At 42.6% G+C, this 19,479-nt stretch overlaps 2 protein-coding genes across 4 annotated transcripts in view; one reads left to right on the top strand and one right to left on the bottom strand.

Annotated features, from left to right (window-relative positions):
- Nucleotides 1–2,298, bottom strand: part of LOC137381425 (proprotein convertase subtilisin/kexin type 7-like) — a 233,323-nt gene extending 231,025 nt beyond the window's left edge. Inside the window, 1 exon segment of the mRNA XM_068054003.1 lies at nt 2,144–2,298. The gene's annotated coding sequence lies outside the window, so the exon portion shown is untranslated.
- Nucleotides 2,299–2,874: 576 nt separating this feature from the next.
- Nucleotides 2,875–19,479, top strand: part of slc37a4a (solute carrier family 37 member 4a) — a 42,915-nt gene continuing 26,310 nt past the window's right edge. For 2 of the 3 annotated variants that reach the window (XM_068054002.1, XM_068054000.1), the window contains exons 1-5: nt 2,875–2,983; nt 4,258–4,401; nt 8,645–9,149; nt 10,247–10,479; nt 17,778–18,024. In XM_068054002.1, coding sequence (XP_067910103.1) covers nt 9,008–9,149; nt 10,247–10,479; nt 17,778–18,024 — 622 coding nt within the window. In that variant the 5' untranslated portion in view covers nt 2,875–2,983; nt 4,258–4,401; nt 8,645–9,007. The remainder of the gene's footprint in view (nt 2,984–4,257; nt 4,402–8,644; nt 9,150–10,246; nt 10,480–17,777; nt 18,025–19,479) is intronic. The other variant, XM_068054001.1, reaches the window with a different exon arrangement.

The raw sequence follows: 19,479 nt of genomic DNA, 5'->3' as shown, positions 1-19,479 counted from the left end.
TTCACAACTTCAGGATGTCCTAAAGTGCTTTACAGCCAATTAAGTGCTTTAGACAAGGATGCAATCAATTTTGCCATGTTGGGAAATGCAGCAGCCAATTTGCACAGAGCAAGAAGGCCACAAAACAGCAATGAGAACAATAACCAGATAATCTGTTTTAGTGACATTGGTTGAGAGATAAATATTGGCCAGGACACTGGGAGAATTCCCCAGCTCTTCTGTCAAATAATGCCACAGGATCTTTTACATCCACCAAAGAGGACAAACAGCGCCTCGGTTTAATGCCTCATCGAAAGGACATCACCTCTGATTAGTGCAGTACTGAATCAGTGCTACACTAAGAGTCAGCCTAGATTATGTAGTCAAGCCTCTGGAATGGGACTTGAATACACAAGAGAGTCTGGAGGATGCAAATATTAAACTGAAACATTACCTTTTGCTGCTGCTCATTGTCTCCAGAGACTGTTCTGTTACAGAATGTGAGGAGGGGTGACAAATGTGCATATAAAAAAAAAGCCAGTCAGACTTAGCAGAACATGTAAGAAATGAGGTCAACCTGTGAGCAAAGTCAAACAAAAAGAGACAACTATTTAGAGATGAATGGGATAAGGATGGAGAGCGACAGACAGGAGGTTAATGGCTTGTAAAAGCTTATAAAATTCATAAGACTGATTTGCCACAAACAAACTTGCCGGGAAGGAAATACCCACAAAAAAAAATCTTAAAATTCATCATAAAACTATAAACAAACATTTCATCAACCTGAGAGAAATCCCAAAAGTATGCACTAAGGAAATGGGACAAGGTAGAGAAAGGTAGCCCTGCCACTTATGGGAGTGAACAATTAACACGTGATAAAACAGAAAAGAAAGAGAGAGAGCGAGAAAGAGCACGAGAGCGATATTACCGAAAAAGCTAATGCAAATTCAAACACATTTAGCACAATATATAAAAACAGAAAATGCTGGAAATACTCAGCAGCTCTGACAGCATCAATGGAAAGAGAAACTGAGTTAACATTTCAGGTCTGTGACCTTTCATCAGGTGAAGAGTCATTGACCTGAAATGTTAACTCTGTTTCTCTCTCCACAGATGCTGCTTGACCTGCTTAGTATTTATAGCATCCTGTGTTTTTATTTCTGGTTTCCAGCATCCACAGTATTTTGCTTTTACATTTAGCAGAAGAACTGATAGCCTTTTGTGATAGAGCGATAGAGAGCAATTTAGGGAGGGAATTTCAGAGCTTAGGACCGAGTCAGCCGAAGACATGGTCATCAACTGTGGAGTGATTAAAATAAGGGATGCTCAAGAGGCCCGAATTAAATGAATGAAGATACCTTTTTATATATATATTTTCTATTGTATTTACAAGAACAAGGGTTACATACTGTTCAATCATGCACCTGTTGATTTTAGTTTAACACAAAGTTTTGTTTGAGATTTTAAAAAGGTTGGAGAGAAACTAGAAGACAATTTAACACAGAATGGATTCATTCAAATTCAGCCAGCTTCACTTAGCTAAGTTCTCACAAAGCAATCTTTAGTGTACTGCAAAATAAACGACTGGTGCTGGAGACCAAGGGCTCTCCTGCCCCCCACAAGACAGAAAAGGAATAGTAGCAGTGGGTTACATTCAAAAAGTACAAATTTTCTACCAGTCAGAGCAGCAGAATTGTGAACGGCCATCGCAACAGCCAAAGCAAATCTTTGCTTCATAGTAAGAGACAGTTTGGCAGTGGTCTGACTGTAATGTACTTCATGGGGCTTGGGGTGAGGGAAGAGTGGGGGAAAATTAAAAACGGCACAGTCATGAATAGCTTTTATTACAACCCTTAAATCTTTCTACTGCAATTTCACTTCTACAATGAAATCATCCATTGTGTGTACTGACATCTAAACATCATAGGACTCATTAAAAGCTCACAAGACTTTACGATTACAGCTTCCCAAATATCACTCATCACCAACTGTGTGCCTTCATTAATATGCAGCAAGTCGAAGTACAATAACCTTTCAGGCTGCAGGTGAGTAAACAGACTAATGCAGGTTGGAAACTTTCCAGCTAATGCAACAATGTGAACTTCTGTTTTTAAAATCCATTTTGGGGCTCAGCCCCAGCAAGTACTCGCCAAATGTTACTTACCTGCCTTCTTGATTTCTGCATTGAGGTGCATCAAATGGCAAGTTCAGCCCCTTTCTCGAGTGTCAGTAGCTGGGTGAAGCCTAGCAGTCTGGGGGGAACACCTGCGGAAGGAGGGAAGGAAGAAAGGAAAGCTCACCTTGACTACTCAGTACAAGGCTCACCTGCTAGCTATGCCTCTGACTCTAGGCTCTGAAGACTCTCTCCATTGTGTCCCAATGCGGAAGTCTCTCTTTTTGCAGCGTCTCGCCGGCCCAGATGTTCTGCTGATAGCGGACGTCAGTTCCGACCCTGCCTGGCAAAACTGGAGGCGTGGGTTGCCGACGGTCAAATGCTCATTTCCGCCAGTAACAAAGAGGGCGGCTGGACCCTACCCTCCATCACCACTCAATCCTCTTTTGTATTATATCTAGATCTAAACTATACGAACAGAAAAAGTTACATCCTGTGTAGTGCAGAGTTTAATATGAATCCTGTACCATAACAATCCAGGAAAATCTCTCCTTCCTGCACCTTCTCTGGGCAAAAACAACGCTTGATTGACGAGAAATGGATACACCAAAAGCTCCAGCCAATCATATCCACGGCCGCCGAGATTGATACTTCTACTGTCCAATCAGAGGCCGCTCCCCGGGGATATGGAAATGAAGCGGTCCCGGGACCGACTGATTGACGGAGAAACTGGCCAATCATGTGACCCAGAGCTGAACAGTTAACCAATCAGGTGGTCCCGGGGCGGAACAGTTGGCCGCAGCTTGCCGAGAGGGGGATTAGAGGAGTCTTCGCCGCCGCTGCTTGGGGCAGATCGGCTGTTTGCAGTCCGTGGCTTGCAAATTTATGCAGGTAAGAATGAGTAAGAAACCGCCAACCAGTGCAGAGAGGACAGAGGAAATGAGACATCAACTGTCAGAAAGGAGGCATCGTTTGTACTCAATGCAATTTTTCTGCAGAGCAATGATAGAACCGAACAAATCATTCTTTTGGCTTTTTCACGCTTTTCCCCTCTATTTTAAAAGTGTTTTTTTGCATGTAGCTATTCTCCATTGTCATGGGCATCACCCTGGCCTGGCGAGGTAGTCACTGAGTGTTCTAATATATAAACAGCAGGTTGTTAATATAATAAAAATACAATACTGCAGATGCTGGAAATCTGAAATAAAACCTAAAAGTGCTGGAAATACTCAGCAGGTCTGGCAGCATCTGTGGAGAGAGAAGCAAAGTTAACGTTTCAGGTCAGTGACCTTTCATCAGAACTTTACTTCTCTCTCCACAAATGCTGCCAGACCTGCTGAGTATTTCTGGAACTTTGAGGTTATTAATGTAATTTACTTTTTTCCCATAGATTGTTCCCTTTTATTAAATTCTGTGAACTGTTAAGGAAATAAATCTTATTTATACAGGCAACAAATCGTGATGACAACAAATTTATGCCAGGCTCCTTTAAATGTTAATTATGGATGCATGTAATATATTAATATGACTAGGGTTATAAATATAAGCTCGTCACAATAAATCCAATAAGGAATTCAGGAGAAAGTTATTTACCCAGAGGGGATGAGAATGTGGAACTTGCTACCACATAGAGTGGTTGAGTTGAATAGCATAGATGCATTTCAGAGGAAGCTGAATACGCACATGAGGGAGAAAGGAATAGGAGGTTCTGCTGATAGGGTAACATGAAGTAGGATGGGAGGAGGCTCATGTGGAGTATAGACACCATAGACACCAGCAGAGACTAGTTAGGTTGATTGGCCTATTTCTTTCTGTTAATTCTGTGATAACTCCTCACAAAGTCAACATTTATTTTATCAAATTTGACAAAGTAAGAATTAAGATACTATTTAAAAATGCATATATTATCATCTTGCCCGTTATTAAACTGGCAATGTTTTTGTGTTGGTCGCCTAAGCAATGGATGGCGTATTGGTTATTACAAATTTTTACGAAAAGGCTAACCAACATCAAGCTATTGTAGCATGGGGGAACTCTTGTAAAACAGACTAACGCAGAACCTTCAGTGGTGTGAAATTGTTGGTAAGTGGTGCGGTTGCTGATTGAAATAGATGGGAGGCAGTGGTTGCAGTGATCTCTTTTTTTTCTCCTTGCGTTCTATGTAGTGCTTCTCACATCGTTGGGACATCTCAAAGCTTGGGTCCTTTTGGTTGCACTCCAGCCTTTTCCTTGGAAGATTACTCAAGTCCTAGAGTTGAAGTGGCAGATACCCCAAGCTGAACTTCTAGCGTGGTGCTACGTTATTGGAGGTACATCATTCAGATGAACCCTTCCCCACTAACTGCCCCCCACCCCACCACCACTTCCTCAACTTTACTCTGGCCGTGAGGTGGACCACTGCATTATTAAAGCAACAGGAATTTATCCTGTTACCCTGGCCAGTGCTTCTCGCAACCAGTAGCAAGCTTTAAATGGTCACTCATCATGGTACTGCTTGTTCAACCTTGCTGTGTTTGTCTATGTAATAACAGTCATTATTTTGAGAGTTATTCATTACTTAAAAAGTTGACAAGTTTGAGAGATATTACGGTGCTATACAACTGCATGTTTTCCTTCCTCACTCCACAATTAGTCAGTTTTACTTTAAATTCATGCCTTGGAGAAATTGGCGTCCTGTGTTTCAATCATGCACTGATTGTTCTTTTTCTGTGAATTCATCTAGAAAATGGGCTGACTGTAATTCATTTAGCCAGCAAAGCAAGATGACATTTTCAATCCCCGTCAAGGCTGAATTCATGTGCTGACTAACTGCATCAGCCACACCCCCAGTTGTATTACTTTAAGGCTGTCAATAACACTGTGAGACTCAGTGGCAGGTTCTACAGAGGTGTTTTGAAGGCTGTGGTCACGATTGATGTAACCTTGGACTGTTATGAGATGATGATGAGGAGACGGATTGTCTTTCAGTACATCATCCAGCCTTTTAAATCATTAGGATGACCGAGATAGTTAACCCATCTCAGTCACCCTGAGAGCAGAGTTAGACTTGGCCTCATTTTCAGATTGATTATTGTGCAGTAACTCTAGATGTTGCTCAATCCACTTTCCGATATGGAATTCCACAGAAATATCTTGGACTGGGAACTAATTTATATTCCACTAAGCTACCATTGCAAGGTGATGCATCACTCACTGTGAATTCCTGTAATACACTTCAACATTGAACAGCCTTTTACTATATGTAACTGATTCCAGCTTGTAGACACTTGAATAGGGGCTCAGTAATAATCCCATGTTCCAAAGAGGTGTGTCAGTATAAAAAGAAAAACGTGGATTTATATAGCGCCTTTCACAATCTTGTGTTGTTCCAAAGCACTTCACAGCCAATGAAGTACTTTTGAAGTCTAGTCACTGTTGTAATGTGGGAAATAATGACTGTACGCAAACCTGTTGTGATTCATTAACTCTGCTGCATTTAACTTCTTTCTGTGTTTCTCTGGACATATCTAATTTGGACAATAAGCAGTTTATTTTCATCAACAGAGGCAGGAGTTTTGAGTGGCGGGGGAACGGAGTTTATAATTTGCTTTTTTTTATTATTATAATTGCGCTGTACACAAGTTTTATTGTACAGCCTATTTTTTTTGGTCCTTTTGGAGTTCTCCCCTCCTGAAGGTAGTGCCAGCATTCTGGTACTTTGCTTTAGTGGCCATTCTTAGACAGTGGGTATTAGTGGATCATCGAAGATGCTGCCCTCACCTGACGTCCACAGATGTGCAGTTTCCAATCCGGAACTAATAACTTTCTTCTGGATTGATATGTTGAACATCCCACCTCTTCTAAAGAAGGGTATGCTCCCTGAAGCAACAGGACACAGATAAAGCTGTATTCCTCAGAACTCTTTTCACACAGGGATCCAGGTTTGATGATATCCCGTCTGCTGAAACTTCACCCTGCAGAATCTTTCCACCAGCAAAATGCCAAGTGGGGCTTTCCCTCGACTAGGGCATTCCCTGGATTCCAGCTTCCTGCTCTGATGTGCCTTGCCACCAAAATGATAGGGCATTCTGCCGCCGAGCTGCGACAGTCTAAGGCCAACAGATGAGAAGTTCCCATAACCGCTGGGGAAGCCCTGTCTTTATAGGCTGTAGCAGGCTCTCTAGTGCTCCCTGATGTACAGATGAAAATTGTTGCTGCAGGGTGAAACTTGTTTCTTGAGGGGAAAAGGAAAAATTTAGGTCAAAAATCTGGACATCAGACGAATTCTCAGGGTAGTTTGCATACAAAGTAATCCTGTACTAGGCTCGCTGGCCAAGGTTACACAGAAATAACATCCTAGATTACTGCAGATGCAGCAGAATCCTGTGTGACAATTGTGGGCAGTGTTCAGAATAATAAGACGCTAACAGTCCATTTGTTACACTGTTTGTCCTCCGTGCAGGACCAAAGCTCAAATCTACTGTGCTGGAAGCAATGTTTTGTGAGACTTTTCAGTTCTTGGAGAACTGTTTGAGCAACTTGGAGCTCCCTTTCAAAGTTTTTATAGATCCCAGAAAAACTTAAAAAGGAAGAAGAAAGGCTTGCATTTATAAAGCACTTTTCATGGTCTCAGTGTGTCTCAAAAGTGCTTTACAGCCAATGAGGTACTTTTGAAATGTACAGCACAGAAGGAAGCCATTCGGCCCATTGAATCTGTGCTGAATGTAGAAAGCACAACAACCAGTTTACTGGTGGGGCGAGGGTTCTTGCTCCTGATCACTGTCCATAATGACAGCTGATGAAAAGTGCATGTCAAAACAGCGGACAGAATCAGGCTCGATTCTGATTCAAACTGTGGTTAAGGAGAAAATGGGCCAGGGCTCCCAATCCTGATGACTATCAAAATGCCCAATCTGGATGGTGTACATGTAATACTAGTTGAGGATTGGATCAGACTTGCTGTGATGCCTTCCACAGTTAAATAAACTACAAACTTTCACTTTCAGGCTTTCTAAGAGATTCCACTTGGGCAAAATACCAGAGGTCCCATCAGTCCTCCCTCCAACATGTGAAACCATACCATGAGTTAACTGTTTCAGGAAGGGAGCTGGCAAAGGGGAGGATTGTGTGGCATTATATAACAGTGAAGGAGTGTACTGTTTCTTTAATGATTTTGATTAGGTTTGCTGATGATTGCACAATGGTCATCACTATTCGCGATGACTCAGATACTGAAGCAGACCGGGTAGAAATGCAGCAAGACCTGGACAATATCCAGGCTTGGACTGATAAGTGGCAAGTAACATTCGTGCCACACAAGTGCCAGGCAATGACCATCTCCAACAAGAGAGAATCTAACCATCTCCCCTTGACAGTCAATGGCATTACCATTGCTGAATCCCCCACTATCAACATGCTAGGGGCTACCATTGACCAGAAATTGAACTGGAGTAGCCATATAAATACCATGGCTACAAGAGCAGGTCAGAGGCTAGGAATCCTGCAATGAGTAACTCACCTCCTGACTCCCCAAAGCCTGTCCACCATCTACAAGGCACAAGTCAGGAGTGTGATGGAATACTCTCCACTTTCCTGGATGGGTGCAGCTCCAACAACACTCAAGAAGCTCGACACCATCCAGGACAAAGCAGCCCGCTTGATTGGCACACCATCCACAAACATTCACTCCCTCCATCATTGGTGCACAGTGGCAGCAGTGTGTACCATCTACAAGATGCACTGCAGCAACGCACCAAGGCTCCTTAGACAGCACCTTCCAAACCCGCGACCTCTACCAACTACAAGGACAAGGGCAGCAAATGCATGGGAACACCACCACCTGCAAGTTCCCCTCCAAGTCACACGCCATCCTGACTTGGAACTATATCGCCGTTCCTTCACTGTCGCTGGGTCAAAATCCTGGAACTCCCTTCCTAACAGCACTGTGGGTGTACCTACCCCAAATGGACTGCAGCGGTTCAAGAAGGCAGCTCACCACCACCTTCTCGAGGGCAATTAGGGATGGGCAATAAATGCTGGCATAGCCAGCGACGCCCACATCCCATGAATGAATAAAAAAAAATTTTAAAGTGCAGATTGTGAACGTTTAATGTTGAGTTTACATGGATCAATTGAAAGAAAGATGGGGAATTATTACCACTTTCGCACAAGCATGCCTAGCAGCAGCCAGCTCCATTTAAACATGACTAGATCACTTGTGCGATTGTTGCTGAGCAATTTTGTAAAGTGTGTAATTATTTTGTGATTTACAAAAGGAGACCAAATCAATAGCATGCTGATATGATCCCACTCCAGTGATTTGTGCTGCTGTTTCTCTGTAAACTTTATTGGGATACTAGATAAGGTGCCTGTGAGATTAAACAATGTTGAAAATAAGCTAAAACATTGTGGCTGAGCTGTAGCTTTCACCATTCGTCTACGGGCTCCCTACACCTCTACCTTTGACCTGTATCACCTTTATTGATGCTATGTAATCATTAACAAATTCTTATTTTTCACACTGGAAAAGTCTCTGCATGCATTCAGCTGGATTTTTCTTTGTTCCTTTTTCAGGGTAATGACTCCGTCAGTCTCTTGGACCCTTGGAGTTAATATTTTGCCAGCAGAACAAACAGAAGTTCTTACAAAATCCAACCAATGCACAAAATAGACAAGAGAAACACCAAGTGGAATCGGACCGAGAAGTTTGTTTAATTGATTTTTTTTTTTCACCTTTCTCTTCCGTTAACTCTCAAAGTTGCAATTGTCCAATCTACCTAAAAGCTTTATGAATCGTCAGACATTACGTGCACTGTTATCTTATTATCTATCTTGTTTGTGCTTAATTTAATCATTGGGACAGAAACCAGTCACAGTATAAATCTTGCCACCACCAGTTAGTGTCTTGTGCTTTCGACTTAGTTGACAATTGCCAAAATGGCTGCTTATGGCTACTACAGGGTCAGCATCTTCACAGCCATGTTTGTGGGCTACACGCTGTATTACTTCAACAGAAAAACCTTCTCATTTGTGATGCCCTCTATTATGGAGGAAGTGACCTTGGAAAAAGATGATTTGGGTGAGTACGTAACTTTTTGGCTGTGCAATAATAAGAAACTGAAAGAGAGAGGGGCCCAGTCGTGATGGCATTAGAATTTTGTTTCTCTGACATGCAGTGTAGGACAAAGGTCATCAAACTGGAAACATTAATTTTGTTTCTCTCTCCACTGATGCTGCCAGACCTTCTGAGTATTCCCAGCTTTTTCTGTTCTTATTCTGAGATTTCCAGCATCCGCAGTAATTTGCTTTTGTACCAAGAGCTGGGTTGGGTTTTTCGAAGGAATGAGTTTAACTAGACATGCTTGTATGATCTGACTCTGCGACTGGAGTCACTAGTCTTGAGGGAGAGGAAGATTACTATTTTAAGTGCCACTGGGGAGGAGATGGTCTCAACTCAGAAGTGTTATGGACGTGAAGATGGCCATAAGTTAGGCTGTCACGTAATCTGTAGGAGGGGCTTCAGGAAAGGGTATAAGAAATGATGGGAGGGAAAACTTGCAATTAAATTGATGTAATTAACAAAATATTGAAGTGAAAGTCTGATACAAGAGTGTGGAGTGACTTTTTGCACGCCAGCTGTTAGACTGGCATGACTATCAATGGACCCTTTGTAGGCTTGATGTTCTGCCTAGAGTTTGTACAGTAACTATCACTTTATATTTGTTCACTGAAAAGGGCAATCAAAGTTTTTGAAAGTTAGTGTCTGAGGAAACATGTTGGCAATGTGAGCTGTGACAATGTCAAGAATTCCGAATGGCGAGGGAGTGGGGGAGAGCAGAGGGAGATGTAATACTGATGCCCTGGTCAATGGTTATGAAGTAAAGTAGAATATGAACTGAATATTTGTTATGGGGATAATTTAAAGGGGTGAAAAATAGAAAGATAATTTGCAAATATTCCAATCCTAAAATTACGTTGAAGGCAGTTTAGAGCTGGTGAACATGGAATCTGACGATACTGTTTATGCAGCCTAGAGAATGCACAAAAGTCTTGACATGGAGCATGGGAACAATGCTGGGGTTTAGCAATTGTACAATGAGGTTGGGGAATTGTACATTGATGGAGAGTGCAGTAAAGGTTACAGTTTAATCTGGATTTTTTTTTTTATTCCTGCAGGTCTGATCACCAGTAGCCAGTCGCTAGCCTATGCTATCAGTAAGTTCATCAGTGGAGTGCTGTCTGATCAGATCAGTGCTCGCATGCTCTTCTGCTCTGGATTATTCCTAGTCGGGGTGATAAATGTGTTCTTCTCGTGGAGCTCCACAGTCACTGCTTTTGCTGTGCTCTGGTTCTTTAACGGATTGGCACAAGGCTTTGGGTGGCCTCCCTGTGGCAAAATACTGCGCAAGGTACGAAATTTCCATTCAAATGCTATGGTCACTACTTAACAAGGATTTTATTTGAATTATAGATTTGAGTGAAGGGTGTAGCTCCACATGTGCTGGCCAGATTCCAATACCCACTTCTGTGTATAACCTTGCATCAGAAGAAAACTGACAAATTATTCATCCATGGGGTATCATGTTCTCAGTTATTGCACCTATTGGCAGTTGAGATCAATTGTAGCATTTCTGCCACCACCCCTGGCTCCGCCCAGCTAACTCTGCGGACTGGGAATCAAAATTGAGATCTACTGATCTATGTGACTCTTTACTACATTTACCAACAAAGTCCTGGAGGCTACCAAAAAATAGGAATTCTAAAAGTCCTAAGGGTGCTCGGCAGGGTTTGTTGTATCCAACCTGTGTTTTAAGTAGAAACAGGGTTATCCAGTAGGATAACTTTACACCAATAGGATTGCAAAGTTTTTATCCGAGAAAGCTGTAGTGACCCAATCAATGGCATGTTGTGCTGGTGTGATAATATGCCACGTGTGTCAGGAGTCAGGTCTGTGCCAGGGAAATGCCATGTGAATAATTCCTGACTTTTATATCACCTCAAGAAAATCCCATGAAAGGGAAAGTTGACTTTTCCCTGCCCCCCCCCCCACATTGTTTCTCTTCTTCTCTTTCTCCCTTGCCCAGCCCCCCCACGATCCCCAATCACTAGAAAAAGGAATAGGGGACAGATCAGATTTGACAACTCTTGCACACTTACCAATTGGCACATGAAGCCAGTGAGCAGCTGGTAGATGACTTTGGCAGAGGGCAGAGAATGAGTAGCTTGTCATCCTTAAGCTAAAGAATGCTATGTGGCATCATCTGGGGAGGACTGTACCTAAAGGGTTGCCTCCAACGGCAAGTACACCAGCAGAGGCAGCACTAAGATAAACACCTCCTGTAAAGGGTTTGTGAGTGTTCCTGACAGGAAAGGATAACACTTGTGAAAATCTACCATCTTGGCCAGAGCCAAGATGGTGAAACCAACACAAGTATCTTCTGCGGCACCTGTTTTAGTTGGTTGTTTGAAGACACCCCTTCACTCTGGCTCTGGAGGGTTGAGTTTTGATTCCACCTGTGTAGGCCAATAATGCACTTGCACCATGGCTAGTCTGAGTGGCCTGATGCCAGAAAGGTTTTCTAACCAGAATGACAAAGATGTTAATATAATATTGTAGTAATTGTGCAACATAAACTTGACAATTTAGCAACAGGGAGAACTGGCTGGATTATAGAAGTGCCTGGGATGGGCCTCGGAGATGAATGGAAGAATAATCATGCATCCGCCTCTGGGATGGGGGTCAAGGGAGATGATCAGCAGCTGAAATTCCCAGGATCTGTAGCCTGTATCCAGCTGTCTGGCTGTGATAGAGAGCTGATAGTTTGTAGAATTTAGTTCCATATGAGACCTCACAAATCACTGAAAGGTACACAGGACATGCGAGAAAATAATAGTTGGAGTGAGCTGCAGCTTGCAACACAATCTCAAGCCTTGCATAACACCCTGCCTGTTTGCAATTTATCCCAGCAGCTTTACATGTCATCAGGCCCCCAGAATTCTGCAATAACACGACATTGCCATTCACCGTGCCACTGATTCACGTGCCCGAAATCGACTTGTCCCAAGCATGACTCTGAATAACCCGTCAGCACATTAATGTTTATTAATGTGCCACTTCATCTTTGAGGGAGGGAGAGAGAGGAAGGTTTATTCAAGCCTTGTTATGCCTCCATGGAATAGCTCACCTTCAAATGGCCTTTATCTGGAGTGTTGCCATTCTTAAATTGCTGCTTGCTGCTAGATTAGGTTCGAGGAGTGGATTTTGTTTTAAGTACTTCATAGGTAGCAGATGAGCTTGTTATTACTTTATGTGAGAATGATGTTAAGTAAATTAGGTTCACAGGTAATTGAAAAAACGTAAATTAACTTCCCCGATGACTCTGAATGAATACACAGAGTAAGGCCTACAGTCCAACAAGGTCCCAGACTCCATGCTAGTCTTTATCAAATTGGGTGATCTCGGGCTAGCAATTGAGGCACAATAAACAGCCTCCGCACATCTGATTGCCATCCTTCCATCTGCGAGAGATGATGGGAATGCAACCTCTGAAATTTGGTGAGATCATCTGCTGCAGTTCGTTTGATGGCTGAACAAGCTGATTCTAGAAAGGTAAAGTCTGCCACAAGTGCCACACATGAAGTTTTCTCTTGCTGCCGGTGTGGGATAATCTCTTTTGATGCCTTATTTGCAGGGTTGGTGTCTGCTTTGGAGTCTGAAACCACATGTCGTCATGGTGGTGTTACGACCAGGTGAGAAAGGGGTCTAGGGTTCCCTCTCAGCCTTCACCTGGTCTTACTGTAACAGGATTTAATTTTAAACACACCATGTTTTTAGCTCCCCCTTTGTGAATCCTTGTTCACTGCTTTCCAATTATAAGGCAAAGAAACCAGCACAAACAGGCTTTCTGGGGTTTAAAGAAGAAAAGTTGAAATTTAATTAACTTAAACTCTAATTCGGTTAACGCCTATGGCTACACGATGCGCCCCATGCTCGCATTCATACGCGATGCACACATGCAAATAGTGATAGAAAAGTGCAGAAGAAAAATAAAGTGAAAAAGTTTGAGGCAATATCTGAAGAATTTTTGCTATGGTTCTTCAAGCTCACTGTAGAGTCCTTGCTTGTAGGGAGATCTTGCTTTTCATTGGGGGCCCAGTATTCTTCTTCAACCTTGTTCGCTGTAGGAGACTTTTCTCTCTTGGGGTTCGTGTGTCTTCAGTGGATTCAGAGGCTTGTGAGAAAGAGATGGGAGCAGACAGGAGAGATCTTCTCAGTCCAGGAGCGAACAGACTTTGAGTTCAAACTGTTTATACAATTCAGAAAAAACCAGGTTGCCAAGCATGTTATTCATGTGACTAACTGGTCTGACCACGTCCTGGATTGTATCGCCTTAGCAGTCTCTGGAATGCTCCTCTTACACACACTACCTGGTGATTAAGGTCCATTGTGGGTTGAATGTGTCAGGGAATGGTCCTTTGTCCTTCCAATCACTGTCTGTTAATATGCAAATGTCTTTTCCAGCCATGGCTGATCTGTTCAACAAGTCCTTTCTTCACTCCACTAACAGTTAAAAGTCAATGTTCATGATAAAATTGGCGCGCCTCATTCTTGGCAGGTGGGGGCCTAGCATGACATTGGTCAATTCCTGCCAACAACTGGTGTTCCTCTTGGTATCGATCGACAGCTAGAGTTTCCCACTTGTCGTGATTGATGTTGAGGGCTTTCATGTCTCTTTTGACAGCGTCCTTGAATTGGAGTTGCAAACACCTCTGGTCTCTTGCCACCGGCTACCTCCCTGAATAGCATCTCCTTAGGGTTGCGGCCATCTTCCATCCTGTGCACATGCCCAAGCCAGCAACATCTGCTTTGCTTAATTAACGTCAGCATGTTGGCATGTTTGCCTTAGAAAGGACTGCTTCATTGGTGACTTTGTCTTTCCATGTGATGCCAAGGATGTGTGGCAAGTGCTGCAGATGGAAGTTATTGATCCTTTTTTCTTGTTTGATATAAGATGTCCAGTCTTTGCTGCCAGACAGCAATGTACTGAGGATACAGGCTGTGTAGATAAACTTCTTGGTCCTGCGGATCAGTTTGTTGTTTATCCATGCCCGTTTTGTTAGCCAGACAAAGTTGGTGGCTGCCTTTCCAATGTGTGTACTGAGCTCTTCATCACTGTAGATCCAAGGTAGCAGAATTTGCTGACTGCTTCCAATGGTGTGTTGAGTCTGATCATAGGCGGAGACACAATACCCTGTCCCAGAACAAGCCTCCGAACCCCTTTTATGAAAACTGAAACCCTTGCCCTTTCCTCACTCGTTTCCCGTAGGAGTCCCAATATTGTGATCAGGAACAGGAACTCTGGCTATTCTCTGTGTTCCTTGGCCAGGGTAGCCAACCTAAGTAAGTCATAATTGCAATTGTAACAGCATCGAAATAACCAGCTAAGAGAAATTTTGTTCACCTTGCTTAGTTTCTTTCAATGGAGGAATTTGAAAATTGCAGCCCAGAAGACGCAGCTTGCTTTTCTTCTAATCCTAATCATGTGCTTCCTTTTTTGTAAAGCCAAATATGTAGATTGCATTATTAATTCCAATTCCTATAGAGCAGTGACTGGATACAGCACCAGTGTTATCTAGAACCCAAGCCAAGCAACCGTATTTAATTTTGGCACTGCTAATGCATTCTATGGCTGACTCTACAGTTCAAGCTAGAGTTGAGGTCGTGACATTTGGTGCTGCAGTATTTTTAGAGACAGGCTGTGAGTTGCACATTCTATGGCCTTTGAGAGGATATTATTTTACTCAGTACAGTCTGAGCAGAGTACTGCATCTCTCTGGTTTGTTTACCCTTTTGATTAATTGATAGCAGTTGCCACCATCCCAGTGACACAAGCCAGCATCCTGAAGCCAAATACAAAAGTCCAGCTAAAGGCATGGCACACTTTGACTGGGCATCACTTCCCAATCGACATGTGGGTTTTGTGATATATCGTTTTTATGGCTCTGTCTCTCCTGAATTGCTGCATTTGTATCAAAATTCTCACTCTCGGATTAATGCCATTTATATTTAAAAGACAATGTTGCTTCTCCATCTACCCCAGAATTAAATGTTTTAAAGGGGAGGTGCTTCGAGCCGAGCTCCGTTGACTGGTGGTGACCGTATGTGAGGAATTCCCCCATTTGGTCTATTCTCATTATTCACTGGGCCAGGCTGAAAACAGTGAGGCATTTCCCAACAAGAAAAATAGAGCATGTTCGATGCTAATTGGCTAAATTATAGTAACTTCTCTGGTCTAGTCAATGGGTAACTCGACATATGCCTCTTGGGACTACACTGAACCAGATATCTAGATAGCAGATGTATTTGGTCTCCATATGTGGTGGTGTTATGATCCCCGTGGAGACCACCAACAAACCAAAAGAATCAAATCCACTGACTGACCCCAATTTAGGAAACAAAAACCAACCGGAAAAGATTTCACTTTTATAAATTTTAATTTAATACTCAAACCATCATAAATTAAACATGAACTAACTTTAATCACCATCAATGTATGCATATCTTAAAGGCTACAAGTTAATTCGCAAATGCAACAAAGATAGTCCTTATCTTCCGAACAGGCTTAACAAGATGGTGCCAAACATTTCCACTGTACAACAAGATCAGGAATTTCCGCATGTAATTTTCCAAATCCTGTCCTCCAGGATGCAGATACGGAAGTAATGAGGTCCCATTGATAGCGAGCGATGCAGCCTTCCCTTTAACAGTTCACTTGTGTCGCTTCTTGAGCAACCTCAGCCTCGCCACAACAGTCCTAATGGTGTGGTTCTGCTGATAACTGTTATAGTCACCGGAGACAACTGCCATAAGTCATTCACCAATGGTCAGCCCTCAGTCCAGGCTCTCCTGTCTGCAGTCAAAAGAACTATTCCAGCCTGCTGCTCTGTCGTTTGTTTCAATTCCAGGCAGCTTCTCTGGAAGCACAAAAATCTGCAGCTCTCAGCTTGTCACTTTAAACACTAATTCCCAGCTTTGCAGCTGGCTTCAACATCCTCCGGAGTCTTCTTGTAAAATTGAAACCTAAATTCCAATCACATGTCTATTGTTAAAAAAACTGTTATGTTAACCTGGTTATGACCTCCCAGAACATTGAAGCCTTAGTTTCATTTTCAAATCAGGGTCTGTCTCATAAAAACACGCTTTGAATCCAAAGTCGTAGCACCTAACGGGTCAGCTGCACAGAATACTGTCTACACATGCGGATTCCACATTGTGGAAGGTTGAGACTGTCAAAAGGCCAACTGTAGATACATATCTCTGAAGAATGTGATGTGCTCAGACAGTATCAGTACTTGTCAATGGTTCAGGCTCAACCAGAAATACCACGACCGATAATCACTTAGCAGATGAAAGAACGCTCTGCATGAACAATTTCTATGGAATTGCCTTTATCCTTCCACAGGTGACCTGGTAGTAAGTGTCTAAATTTGAAAAAAAAAGTATTTTTGCCATCCAGATCCTACAAAAGAAATGTTCCCTTGGTACTTGCCATCTCATTATCCACTTCCTTCTTGCTCAAACCCGGAATGGTTTACTCCTTTCCCCAGTCCTGCCTCCCGCTTACAATCTACATGTCTTCTTGAAACAGTTTTGATGTCTCACTAAGCTTCATTTATTACATCTTCTCTCCTTTTCTTACCTTGGTGATAGTCTACATTATCGGCCTTGGGCTTTTACCGAGTAGGTTTCCCAATTCTAAAAATAACATGGTAAGTCCAGCTTTACTTTTTTTTCCTCCTTTAATTTAAATCATGCCTAATATTGATCTTTATACCCAAGATACAAAAAACAGCCTTGGGACCTGTTGCTTGGAATATGTATTTGAAAATTTAATCTATTTTATTTGGATAAACACTATGCTCCATATTCCTGTTTTGCCTCAATTGTTCTCCCCTCTTCTGAAGGTACTGACTCATGCTTTGGTGCTTGGCTTCAGTATCTACTCTAAGGGCACGTTCTTCATATCTGAGCCTCGTGAAGAAGCAAATGTTTGAGTTCATTAGTCGAATTCTAGCGGTAGATGCATTGGTCAGAGCAGCTTTGGAGTATTTGGTTTTGGGCACCATACTTCAAAAGATGTATGCATACATTGAAGGGGATGCAGAGAAAAACAATCACAATATCCCATGTGTAAGAGGGGATTGACAACAACAATAACTTGCATTTATGTAGCGCCTTTAATGTAGTAAAACACTACAAGATGCAACAGGAAAGTTTATAGAAGCCTAAACTCTACAGTCTAGAGAGGAGCTGGCTAAGAGGGTCTCCAGTGAGCTATAAGAAGCATTTAAATGGCATCAGCAGGTTAAACAGTGTTGCATCAGGGCAAGTCTTAGTGATTTCCTCACAGTTCTCTGTATATCAATTTTGAAGAAGGCTACTTTTGTTCTGATTTGTCTTGTTCATCGTGAATTTGTTCTTCAGGGTAGTATTGGATTATCTGATGAGCATCTTAGACTAGACTCAATTGTTTACTGTTGGAACAGACTGGCAGAAGCCTTGGTGAGGAAAGGAAGGAAATAAATTGAAACCTCAATCAGACAAAAATGGGGGGGTGGGAAAAAGCCTCTCAAGTTCAGTTCAAACGCTGTGTATAATATACACATTCTTCACTGGCTCTGCTTGTTTGCTTGTGTTTCCCCGCAGTGGTTTGAACCGTCGCAGTTTGGAACGTGGTGGGCTGTTTTGTCGACCAGTATGAATTTGGCAGGGAGCCTGGGCCCACTCATCGCCACTACGATGGCCCTTAGCTACAGCTGGCGGGTAACCCTCTCACTCTCTGGTTCCATCGCTATTGGGATGGCATTCATATGTCTGATCTTCATAACTAATGAGCCCATGGATGTTGGACTACCTAACATCGAGCAACGCCCAAAGACAGGAAGCAAGAAAGGTACAGTGCAGCGCTGGTCAATTAATAGATTGTCTAGCCAGTTTAACCTCCATTTGTGCCCCAACTTCACTCATACAGCCTCCGTTAGCCTTTTCTCTTTCCCTGTAACTTTTTTCCTTCCTCATTCTCCTCCTCCTATTTTGAATCCAACCTAAAGGCATTCAGTCAAACTGGGAATATCTTTTTATTATTTTTTCCCCCAATTTTCACCTCTGCTTCATTGATGCTGTTGTCTCTTGCTAGAGTACGGCAGCATGGGCTGTAGTATCTGCAGCCTTACTGCAAGAGATCCTGGTTCATGTGTGAACTTATGTGAGTATTGGTTGGCTGTTTAACTTGGAGTGCATCACAGCAAAATCAATCCTGCCCTCTGCTAATTTCCATACATGTACAGTTTGGGTAGTCCATTCAGCCCCTGGAGCCTGTTCGACCATTCAATTAGATCGTGGCAGATCTGTATCTTAACTTGTTCAATTGTTAATTTGAAGAGTGAGTTTGATAGATCTCTGTTAACCAAAGGTGTTAGGGTGTATGGGGAAAATCTGGGTATATGGAGTTAGGGCACAAATCCGCCATTCAACGGGATCATGGCTGAACAGGTTCGAGGGGCTAAATTACCTACTCCCTTTCCAATGGGAATGATTCCATGAAATATTTTGTAGAAAAGAGTATCTTCCTTTCATTATTACAGTAAGACTACTGAGTCCAAATATTTGCCTCGAGAAAACATCTCTTGTGGTGCTGCTGTCTTGTGGCACAAAATCATTCAAAAAATGAGGGCGAGGAGGAGAAATTCTATGTTACTTAGATGGAGAGCAAACAGGTCTCGAAGCAAAAACCCCATCAATACCATGAGTACCTTGTTCCCTCAGAAACCTGTAATAACGTCTTGTTGGCAAGTGGGTTTCTCTGAAATGCTGGTTGAAAAACATCTTGTCTTTTACAGGCATGTGTGTGAGTCACCTTCCCAAGCCTCTGGTGCACTTTGGCCCAGTACATAGTATTCAGCTACATCCGTACAGGGGATTATACTGAAATTATACAAGGCAACTTTTCATGGGACTTGAGTGGAAATGGACTTCAAACATTAGCTTACGGAAACTGATTCTGGTGATTGAGCTGTTGCTGGATAAAGTTCTTTTTTTAAAAAAAAATATTTGTCAGTTGAGAAGTGGCTGCTTTTGTGTAAATTGAGAATATGGGCAAGGATTGGAAACTGAAATCCTGTTTGACACTTGTAATATAGGAAGTGGTTTTAGCAGTCGCTATGGCCAAACCCTCCATCTGAGGGAAAAGAGCTTGTAAACAGTGGAGTCTCTTCTTCCTCCACTCTTCCCAAGTTTTATCTTCTTTTCTGACTCTTGCTAGGTGAGTGCTGGTAGAACCTGCAGTATCTCACCCGAATGGTCCTTTCTCATGAGCAGACTTAGGCAACTAACACAGCACAAACGGTTG

The sequence above is a fragment of the Heterodontus francisci genome, chromosome 22, assembly GCF_036365525.1.
Source record: "Heterodontus francisci isolate sHetFra1 chromosome 22, sHetFra1.hap1, whole genome shotgun sequence".
In the NCBI taxonomy this organism is placed as follows: Eukaryota; Metazoa; Chordata; class Chondrichthyes; order Heterodontiformes; family Heterodontidae; genus Heterodontus; species Heterodontus francisci.
This window is presented reverse-complemented; position numbering and strand designations above follow the sequence as displayed.